Source organism: Nannobrachium achirus, assembly GCF_963921795.1.
Source record: "Nannobrachium achirus genome assembly, chromosome: 12".
In the NCBI taxonomy this organism is placed as follows: Eukaryota; Metazoa; Chordata; class Actinopteri; order Myctophiformes; family Myctophidae; genus Nannobrachium; species Nannobrachium achirus.
In genome coordinates, this window is record NC_137832.1 from 63,463,170 (window position 1) to 63,475,468 (window position 12,299).

The 12,299-nt window shown below is 41.0% G+C and overlaps 1 protein-coding gene across 1 annotated transcript; it reads left to right on the plus strand.

The window, feature by feature from the left end:
* Positions 1-984: 984 nt before the first annotated feature.
* Positions 985-1,460, plus strand: sdhaf1 (succinate dehydrogenase complex assembly factor 1; the record flags this gene model as incomplete). Its single annotated transcript, XM_080738338.1, has 1 exon — positions 985-1,460. One exon carries the CDS (start codon positions 985-987, stop codon positions 1,231-1,233), a length of 249 nt encoding a protein of 82 aa, XP_080594464.1. The 3' UTR covers positions 1,234-1,460.
* Between the last annotated feature and the right edge of the window lie 10,839 nt (positions 1,461-12,299).

A 12,299-nucleotide genomic window follows, 5' to 3' on the forward strand; every position in this document is an offset into this window, starting at 1 on the left:
AATAGCCTTATTAGAACTCCTGCACATCAAAAACCCTTGTTTAGCTCAGTCTATCGAAAAGCATCCAAAACACATCTTTTATTTTGAAGGAAATGTTGTCCCGCTTGCTGTGTCTAACTTGACGCAACCCTGCTCTGTCATAACCGGTCATAACATGCATGGCGAGGTCATCATGGAGATATGATATGTAACTGACACACAACGTTCATAAAACCAGCCGTAGAACGTTAAAACAACACAAAAACAACAACAGATGGTAAGCCTATGTTTGTGTCAGTGTGGTTTGATGGAGAATGCACCGTTTGACAGAGGAGAGAGCAACCATCACAGCTGATAAACGTGACACTCAAGCAGGTCTGCTTAAATTTCTGTCTATTCATTGCAATTTTATTTTCTAGTTAGTTTCATAATCATGTAATATAGCTACTGTTAACGACTTATGCATGTGCACTAATGCAATATGGTTATGGAGAAAGGGAGAAAATGTATTGATAAACATGTGTTTCAATCATTCATTCATTAAGATTAATTCATAAGCCTCTATCAATATTGTTTTGTCATTGGTGTGATTAGCATTTAGCTCTCAACATGTATAAAGTCACTGACATAGTCCATCTGAAATCACCTTTTTGTATAACAATGATCCACTAGTCTAGTCTGGAGGAACAGTAGCTCGCCTATATCTGTTTTATTGGATTAACAATTACTGACATTTCTTTTCTTTTTTTTAGGAGTCATACTGACTGTCCTATACATAACTGTCTCTGGATAAGCAAATCACAGCTCTGCCTAGAACTGTGCCTCTGGTTCTTCAGTCTGGAACCAGTAAACCGTCATTTGGACCTTAGAGGAACTTCATTCATCACAGAGACTCCCTCCTATTACACCGTGTCCCTCTGAGCTTTTCTACTATCTCCCTTTCTCTCACCTAGCCTACTGGCTGTGTCTCACAAATAAAACAAATCAGTGTTGTGTATTATAGCCATGGCGCGTCACAGCAAGCTGCAGAAGAATGTTCTGGCTTTGTACCGGCAGTTCCTCCGCGCCGGTCGGGAAAAGCCGGGCTTCGTCCCGCGGATCAGGGACGAGTTCCGGGAGAACTCTCGCATCAAGAAGACAGACGTCATGCACATCGAGTACCTGTACCGCCGAGGGCAGAGGCAGCTGGAGCAGCTCAGAGACACCAACACCAAACAGCTGGGCTCCTTCTCCAAGCCCAAGGACCCCAGCTGACCTCTTGACAGGCCTCTAAAGGGACCTGATACAACCAGTAACCCCACGCGTCCTTTGAAGGGACAGTACAGTGTTGCATAAAGATGGATCTGCATATTTCTGTTAACGTGGACAGTTTTAATCTCCATTTATGAACACAGAAACCTGACAGAAGCTACATTATACGGAAACCTTGTTTTGACTGGTATAGGAAAGGAGCGTGGATGAGTTGAGGCTCATTTATAATTCATTCATCAAACAACCCTTTCAGTCAATAAGAATTTAGTATATTCATTCAACTGGAACATTTTCAACATCTGCTAGTGGAGTTTTATTTGACAGCGGTGAACCAAAAATAAGAGTCTGCACGCTGTGGCGTACAGAGCTCCCAGTCAAAACCTTTATTGATTAATGTTTTGACTAAAGAGTTGTTTTTTTGTGACCAACTATGCAACTTTTCTTTAAAACAGAGTAGGAGACATTACATTTCTTTGCATTTCATTGCATTTGACATACAATATATGTTCCAGTGGCTTTTCCTACTAAAAAGTCTCTTATCTCTCTCCCCATACCCCCACATTTGCACAGACTTTTATATGGAGAGAGAAACCATATAGACACTTCTTCTGGGTCAAAATTATAAAATGAAAAAGGAAAACAAAGAGAACCTAAAACAGATGAAAAAGACGGCATGGGGAAAACAAAACATCCTAATGATTTTACCTTCTGGGCTGCAGTTAGTAATGTTTGAATCGTTTTTTCGCCCTGCGCACGAGCACTGGATGCCTCTCTGATATCAGGAACTCATAAAAGGACACTTTCCAGCGGTTGATACTGAGATTATGAGGTTTCCATCTCATTACAAATATTATTATTTTTTGCTGCCGTTAGACCAGCCAGAAATATTCTCTTCTTACAGGTTGTTAAATGTAGAGATGCGTCATCGTTAAGTAATAGAATGTGTGGTAAACAAGGTACGTCCAGCTCAGTTTTATCAGATAGAAATGATGCGACCGCAGCACAGAAGGTTAAAGCCGGCATCATAGTCGCCTGGGCGGTGGAAGGCTTTACACCGCGGTGTAGTCTTTTCGAGTCTTTTTGAGTCATGAAACTACAACGTTACATCATTCCTCGCGGTGGAGAGCTTTACACCGCAAGTCCCAACACATCTCTCTGTTTTTGAGCGGTGGTCACACCGTCTCCATAGCGTGGCCGTGTGTGTATCCGTGTGTGTGTGTCTGTCTGTCTGTATGTAGCCTGTGGTGTATGTAGCCTGGCTGCTATACCTTTTCTGACCACACATGTTAAGGGAGGGGCGCTGTTGTTCAGGCCAGCTAGGCACACTCACACTCACATTCACACACACAAATACACACACGCACGCACGCACACACACACACACACACACACACACACACACACACACACACGCAGCCTCCACCGCTCAGTTCACACAAGTGTGATTTTTACTATCAGACAGACAGGCTCTACACCCCGTTCACTGATTGGTCGATCTAGACCAGTCAGTCACGGTGTACAGGACTCTACTGTGAGTGACTATGATGTCCTGCACTTATTTTCTGACTTGAGGTGGAAGGCTTTCCACCTCAAATTTGCGGTGGATAGCTCTCCACCGTACACTCTGATACGGGCTTAACACTCCAGGACATTCCCACATCATGTGGACTAAAGAGTTGTTAATAAAGCTTTTGACTGGGAGCTCTGTAGTGTAAACTACAGTGTGCAGACTTTTTATTGTTTTGCCTGTGATTTTCATTGGTCCTGCACCTACCCTCATGTTAATTGGCAGCTGTATATTTTTTTGTTTGTTTTTTACAGTAGTTACCTTCTTTCTTTACACAGTGCCTTTAAGCTGCAATGTCCTCCATGTCATCATATGGACAGTAGAGTCAATGATGGTCTCACTAGCAATGGCCTGTGAAGCAGGACTGTGGGGTCAACAGTCAGCCAGTGACCATGCTGTTTTTGCTAGTAGGCTACCACAGGCATAAACACATCAATAAAGGTTTTTAATGGGAATATGATATAATACACTTGCTGCCCTTCTGTGCAAAGAAGTCTTGTTGAAAGATTCACAAAAGTGTTATACCGTAGTAGTAACTACATTGACATGTAATTGTATAGAAATATTGTGCCATAAATCCTTGTTTATCAAAATAATAAATTATGAACAACAGGTTCACATCAACTTAATTGTCACAGGTGTAAAAGAGTGGATAAAATAATGTGTTGTGCAAGACCCAAATGTAAGACCCAATTAAACATGAAATGGACAAACACAATTTTGTCATTTTTTTCAGCTTTGTGTTCAAGGCAAAGATGGATTGGATAGTTTAGTGACAATGTGAAGCAAACAATGACATCTTGTTATTGCCATGATTGTTATTTCACTGGTAATCCCTCAGTGTAGTCAAGAGGGAGGCACGTGAATGGCATGTGTAAATAAAATAAAATGTAACCCAGTTAATCATTCGATTCAAGTGTTATTTTATACTTCATCCTACAATGGTTTTGCATAAAAATACAGCTCAAAACTCATTGTGAGCATGCAGATTGGCTATTTTTGGCATTTGTAAAAACCAAGGGTATTTATTTATTTCACAGAATCAAAGCTTTTATGGTCATGATTCACCAGGATCCTGGATGTCTTGATTCTGTTGAAATAATTGATATGAATATTTTTGTAAAAGTCTATGAAGTCTACGAAAAATGAATGCCAAATTATTTTTGTGGCACCAATAAACCACACCCACTACTATGCCATTTTGAACTGACCATCTCTATTATGGCCAGCTGTTGTTACAAGTAGGGAGAGTGTTTTCTGCTGGTGTTTCAGTCTGAGTGTATGAAAGGGTGCGTTCAGAAATGCGCACCTGGTGTGTGCTCAGTGTAGTGAGTGCCTAAACCCAACCCTAACCCTAACCTCAGTAAAACTATGCCTAAAACTAACCCTAACCAGAACCAGTGCACATTTCCGAACGTACCCTTTGATACACTCGGAAACACCAGCAGAAAACACTCTCCTGTTACAAGTAGTTGTTCTTGGAGAGGAGTGTGTGGTTGTTTTTATCCCACTATGCATGGAACTATGATGGCTGGTGGTAGCATCTCGCTTGTGTCCAGTTTTCCTTTGATATCTTCTGCATAGTATTGTGTTCTAGCTGTCTGTCATTCAATGTTATACGAGTTTAAACAAAGGATCTCACGCTGTCAAGCAGCCGAGGTGCCCAGACCACCAAGCTGGCCATCCAGGCCCAGTGAACTCAGGTTAAACGTGGGGTTGCACTAGAGGGGCAACGTGTATAATGTATAATAATGTACAATGTTTGTTTGTTTTTCCTGGTTAAAAACTACAGAAGGTCCAAAACATGGCAGACTGACTTTATAGTAAGACTGTCATGTGTAACCATGTCATGTGATATGCTACAATTCAACAGCAAATACTACTGGTACCACTGAAAATTGCAGATCCAGTAATTATATTATAAGACACTATATAATATAGCCTTATACTGGAATTCACAAGAGTGTTAGTGTTAGTTTAACCCTTAGTTTGAAATCTGATCCATAATTTAATAGACATATTGTACATTGAGGGTTTGTCAAAAAATAATGAGCTTCATGTTACAACTTCAACTTTATTGTCACTTCACAAGTTTACAAGGGTAAAAGAGTAGGTGAACATATTGTTTTGCACAACCCAATGTTTCACAGAATATCACAATGTAAAATATACCTGAAATGGATGAGCAGCATTTTGGAAATAGACCTTTTTTAAATAAAGGCATTTCTGCATTTCTTTATTGGATACACCAAAAAGTACAAATTAATACAGCTCAGACAGAAAGAAAAGGTGATACAAGACGGCAGAGAGACAAACCATGGCATCCTGAGTGGGATCTAAACCTTAAAGCACTATTTTATACTTAATCCTAACGGTTTTGTGCTGAAATATAGTGAAACTATAGCAGCTATTTTTGCTATTTTACAAAACTTTTAAATGTTTGCCTGTAATGACCATACCCAAAACAGCAACACCAGGTTGAAAGTGGTTGAACAATATCTTCACACATGAAAGCTGCAGCCATGGATTTGTGAGACAATTTATAAATGATGTATTTCTATCACAGAGTGAACAACAGAATTCCATTGAAGTTACTGAAATGATCACCATTGTCAAACAGCAATGCACCTGCATGTAAGTTGACGTAGACCTCATCTCCTTGCTCCAACTGCACCGTGACACCATTACCCGTATTGAAGGAGCCGTCTTTATTCAAGGCGGCTGTGGTTGCAAGTCGTTGTGTGTTCTTGTAGAGGAATGCATGGTTGCCATGTCCAGTGGAAGTTGGAGTATGGTGGTGGTGGTAACTGAAGTGATAAATTCCTTTTGCAGGTGCTGTGAAGATACCTGTATGGAAGAGGATTTTTGTTATATTAATTAATTTGTTTGCTCACTATACCCCCCCCCCCCCCCCCAACACACACACACACACACACACACACACACACACACACACACACACACACACACACACACACACACTGTATTGTGAGCTCAGCTGTGCATAGGTCATACCTGTGTTTGGACTGTAAGCGTTGCCAATGTTGGTGAAAACCTTCGTGTATTTCAAGGTGGTCTCTGTGTTGAAGGGGCCAGTGTTGCCCTCACCCCCAAGTCCAGCTGAGAATGCCACTTTAGATTTGTCTAGGACACATTACAGACATTTATAGATGACATTACAAAGATGTTTCATGGTTGTTTGACAGTTCCAGCAACAAGGGTTACATTTACTGTAGCCTACAATTAATACAACTTTAGATGTCATTTTATAATGTTATTTATTTTATTTTATAGATGCAACAACCGTGGCTACTATTTAGCATTATTATGCTCCTGGAAGAGGAAGGCTCAGCCTCCATCCGTTTAAAAGACTAAACAAAACCCCATCCTACAGTGAGAAGTGAGTCAGTACTACCCATATAATGGAGATAAGGTTGTGGAAGAAAACAAGCATTCCTTCGAGTTTCTTACAGAATGTTGAAACCCCAAGTGATGATTCCTCCCCTTGGCTTTTAGTAATTCTACCCGTCTTCGTGTGTAGATAAAATGTTCCTACCTGCTGTCTCCAGCAGCTGGTGCAGGTGATCCTCACTAGAGCTCAGTCTGGTGGTGACATCCCTGAGCTGTGACACGGCAGCGTCCAGTCCTTCAGTTAGCTCTGTAGACATGCAGCACACATGATGACACATCAGTGCATTCTGTCCAAATATCGTTGCTGTCGGGCAGAAACCTCTTGTCTCCATATTTCCATTTTTAGTCCTTTCATAAATTAACCCATTTAGGCCTAAAATTTGTGGATGCTTTAACTATCAAAAAATAGCAGATAATACAAGCTCACAGCGCGGCACCGCTGCAAGCTTGTAGATCTGCTATTTTTTTTTTAAGTCGTGAAAATGGGTGCAAATCTTTGAATATAATGTATTTTTAAAGCGAACGTTTGTAACTCAAATTTTGCTTCTGGGGGGTCCCTGGAACTAAATATTTTGAGATGGGGGTCCGTGGACAAGTACATATAATTTTGGGGGTCCTTCACATGAAAAGGTTTGAGAACCACTGACATAGTAGTCTCTCAAGAACAGACTAACTGAGCTCCAGTTAAGTGAAAAGGACCTTTTCTTTGACGATGGCTACAGCCAGATTGCTGACATAGAAACATAGGGTTTTTCAAAAAAACCTTAGAAGGATTCAAAAGACACTTATAGAATCGGGTCAAAATTCTAATCTTCACGATTTAAAAAAAATAGCAGATCTACAAGCTCGCAGCGCGGCACTCGGTGCCGCGCTGTGAGCTTGTATATCTGCTATTTTTCAATAGTTAAAGCATAAAATAATGATACACAATAATGTGTACCAGTTCTGATGGGGGTTAATGCCAAAGTTCACACTACACACAGTGTCACAGAAACGCATCAAGCGTAGCACAGACCCACAAGCTCAAAGCGCTGTGTTTTGAGCTTGTAGATCGTTTTGGACACACGAGGTTTCCATTGGACAGAGACGATATACAACACAGAGTTAAAGCTGCATTCGAACCCGGGTCTCCCACGCAACGCAACGCAACTGCTGAAGCTGTTATTCCTTCCTTCCTTCACCTCATTCATAATTGGATATTTTTGGCCTTGTTTTGGCACGTGTCACACAAAGCGCCAGAGATTATAACATTTTGTCATATTTGTGGTTAATTATTTTATGTAAACTATACTCTGTCCATTTAGAACAGCACTTTCAGCATGAAGGCAGAAGCTCCTCTGTCTGTTCATGGCAGTGAAATGCATGGCCTTTAAACTAATATCTCACTTCTGTACCCAACGCCCACTCATTTCAATCATAATGGGAGTATAGTGGTCAGTTCAATATACATTACCTTGATTGTGTGTCTGTAGTGTGTTCACTGTGGACGTCAAGTGTTCCACCTGGCTCTCACTTAGAGTCAGCCTGCTCCTCACCTCTGGAATAAGGAGACCAATTGAAGACAATTTAAGGATTTTTAAGACAAAAGAAGTGACTGCATCAAAATCAATCAAAAGAGAAAGTAGAAACATCAGCCAAACATTGTCAAATATTATAAGAAAGAGGCACTAATTGTGAAAATAGCGGATCTACAAGCTTGCAGCGCCTGCGCCTCACAATGGGAAGCGGTATGAGCTTGTAGATCGGATATTTGTCTGTGGAACAAAGTCAAACTAAATTGATGCCTCAACTCCTACATTCCAACTGCTTATCAGGTTGTGGGGTCCCCAGTCCTATAGGATTATTTTGGTGGGTCACAGCCTGAAAAGGTTGAGCATCACTGCTCTAACAATATGAGCTGAGCCACTTGATGCCCATGAGAAGAGAGAGGGTGGGTAGAGGTATAGTTAGGAGCAGGAGAGAGAGACAAAGCACAGGATACAACATGATGTTTAGAATGGTAGCATGTGTCTACAGATTATTTTAGAAACACATGCGTATCCTATCCAGGTGTGCGTACATAACACACAAAGGACAATTGTGTCTGAATTAAACATGTACCCTGTAATGTCTGTGCTTTAAGTACAAGTTAAACACTGAGGAGCAAAGCTGTTGAGCAGACTTTTATTAGCCGGGGACCCATTCACCAAAATGGGAGGGGACCTGTGATTTTCTGCCGTACTTTTTGTTTCTGTTTTATCTATTCGTTTGGTCATTAAGGTCCATAGAATGAGAGGCCTGCTCTGCCTGAAACATCGCAAGAAAAAAAAAAGTGTGCTTTAAGTAGCATGTGAGGGGTCAAACTATGGGTTCTTCATGATTCTGAATCCATTGCAAGCATTTGTTTTGCATGAAAAACATTCCTTGGGCTAGATTTTGGCCCAAAACTGTGAAAAGTTTCACCATAACTTTTTTTCGCGATGTTTCCGGCAGAGCAGGCCTCTCATTCTGTGGACCTTAATGACCAAACTAATAGATAAAACAGAAATAAAAAGTACGGCAGAAAATCACAGGTCCTACCCTATTCCTTGAGCTTTTGGGCTTGTGGGTCCCCGGCTATATTCTGTTTGTGTCCAGCAACAGCAACACGCTGGATGTGCGCAACCCACTTTGTTTTTACATGACATGCTGCCATGAGGAAAGGAATAGTTCACTTCATTTTGTCCCGAAGGTGGTGCTAAATGAACGCTCATACCATGGTGTGATCTTCAGGAGCATGAATGCACTTGAAATTTGGATAGACAGACCGTGCCTCTGTGGGTTTTTTCAAACATGGTTTGTACTTTTATATTATGACATTCTCATTTAATAATACAGCAACTAAGACAAAGTTGGTTCCCCTCTGCCAACAGAAGATTTTAAAGGGGAAGACCACCCATTTTCAATATTGAACTATATCATTAATATAGGCTACCTTAGAGGAGTTGTGTGGAAATTAAAAAAAAAGTTCCCCCACTTCTGTGTTGCCTAGAACTGGAAGATTGATTTTGGGGTTTGTATTGTAAAGTACAATGTGTGATGTCATCAAGTTGTACAGTACTTTACAATACAAACCCCAAAATCAATCCTCCAGTTCTAGGCAACACAGAAGAGGGGGGGGGGGGGGGGACTTTTTTTCCACATAACTCCTCTAAGGTATATTAATGACATAGTTCAATATTGAAAATGGGTGGTCTTCCCCTTTAAACATTACATTGTGGTTTCTAAAGTAGATATTACATGTTCACAAAGCACATTTACTTGAATTACCTTCATTCTCCATCTGTAGAAGGTCCACCTGCTCCTCTGTAGTCTTCAGCCTGGCGTCCATGGCTCCAATCTTCATCAGCAGTTCACACATATCAGGCTCACAGTCTCCTCCATTCTCAACCGCTCCTTCTACCTCACTGTCATTTACCTTTGAGTCCAGGATGTTTCCTCTGCTGTCTCTGACCCAGCACAACAGAAACGCTGGCACAATTATTAGAAAGGCTCTCATTCTCTATTTGATATGTCTGGACAGTGGACACAGGTCCTGACCGCTTTCAAATACCCCCCTTTTTTGACCCAGACCTACTAGTATTTATGCAGATCTGTGTGGGAATGTATTGGTGATAACCACATGTGTACACTGTATCACATGATACAAGAGAGAAGAGAGAGGGTACCAAGCAGGCAGCGGAGATATATTCTCCTATTTTTCCTAAACTGGGCACCTTTTTCTTTTCCATCTTATGTTTATATGCTGTTGCATTAGTGCTGTACATAGTTGGGTGTTCTAATTGATAGATTCCCCATGCGCCCCTATACCTCAGACCTTGATCCTCATGCCCCAGACTTTGACCTTTGCCCATCTCTGTACCACCACATCTCTGTACCACCACATCTCTGTACCACCACATCTCTGTACCACCACATCCATGTACCACCACATCTCTGTACCACCACATCCATGTACCACCACATCTCTGTACCACCACATCTCTGTACCACCACATCTCTGTACCACCACATCCATGTACCACCACATCTCTGTACCACCACATCCATGTACCACCACATCTCTGTACCACCACATCCATGTACCACCACATCTCTGTACCACCACATCTCTGTACCACCACATCTCTGTACCACCACATCCATGTACCACCACATCTCTGTACCACCACATCCATGTACCACCACATCTCTGTACCACCACATCCATGTACCACCACATCTCTGTACCACCCCATCCATGTACCACCACATCCATGTACCACCACATCTCTGTACCACCACATCTCTGTACCACCACATCTCTGTACCACCACATCTCTGTACCACCACATCTCTGTACCACCACATCCATGTACCACCACATCTCTGTACCACCACATCTCTGTACCACCACATCTCTGTACCACCACATCTCTGTACCACCACATCCATGTACCACCACATCTCTGTACCACCCCATCCATGTACCACCACATCCATGTACCACCACATCCATGTACCACCACATCTCTGTACCACCACATCCATGTACCACCACATCTCTGTACCACCACATCCATGTACCACCACATCTCTGTACCACCACATCTCTGTACCACCACATCTCTGTACCACCACATCTCTGTACCACCACATCTCTGTACCACCACATCTCTGTACCACCACATCCATGCAGGATGGAGTCAGTGCTGCTGACGGTAAGATTCAAGTCAGATGCCTACTATAGTGGACACATATTCAACACCAGCTGTGCCAAGGCCCTGGGAGGCGGATTGCTATTGACCAGTGGTCAGCAACCTTTTTGAAATGAAGTGCTGTGTTTTTATTTTCTAGATAGTCAATGTGCCATGTCAACATAGATTTTAATGACACCCCATAAAAATTCAGACATATTTTGATTGTCTGGACATTGTTATAACGATCATTAGACTCCGAGCAATAACCCACCTATCTCCCCGACTCCCTCCCCAGTCAAAGATCGGATTTTTAATGAATGTAGAATTATGTGCAGGATGTAATTTGTTGCAAATTTGGTGACTTAATTTAATTGACCACGTTTAAAACAACATATGATTTTAAAATATAAATCCTCTCTTTCACACTTCTGCTCACTCCTCTCCTCTCCTCTCCAGAAATATATAACATCCCAGGGATAAAATATAAAATCTCATGGCCTTTCAGTTTGTGCTCATTCTTATCATTTCGCAAGATTATGTGTCCAGTGTTTCCCGGCACAGACATGGCAACAGTTTGATAATGTGGGAAATTCATGCAGCTGGTTCTGTTGGCACCAATGGACCAGGTTTAACAACATGCTGAAGGACAATTCAAGGTGGCAGAAATGCAGGGTTGCATTCAAGGGGCAATGAAACAATTTAATGCTACTTGAATAGGCTTACTCTTTAAACAACTTGATATCTATATGTGATTAAAGGGATTAGCTATTTACTTTATACTTTTAAACATGTTTGAAAGTGAAATATAATGATATATATTATAATAAATATTAAAGGAGCTATAGTCAACTTTTTCTTGAAAAACGGATGCTAAAATAAAAATAATGTTTCGAAAATATTTTATAAAAAAATAAGCTTCATATATGTGTTTCAATTAAAAAATGACCACAAAAAGCGTAAAATAATGATAAAATAATCATTTTCGCCTTTTGTTTACATTTACAGGGCCGGTACTTTGTTTACATCCTAGTCTGTAGACTAGGATGTCAGCCCTACAATGAAAAAGTTGACTATAGCTCCTTTAAATATTATATAATATAAGTGTTTTAGGCCTTAACATCTGTTTTATATTACTGTGCCTATTAAAGTATGTACGAGTTGAAGAGCAAGTGCCGAGTACTTTTTCTGTTTTCCATTAGTCTACACAGCATCCAAACCTATATTTTTTATAACTGATTTTTGATTCAGATGTTGAGTCCGACTATTTTATACTGGGAAAAAATAATAATAATAACAGGCAATCAATGTCATTCTTCACCACCAGGGGGCAGACACATGCAAAAGCCCAACATTATGACCAGAAAGAAGAAGACTTGTAAACAGATGAACAGGAA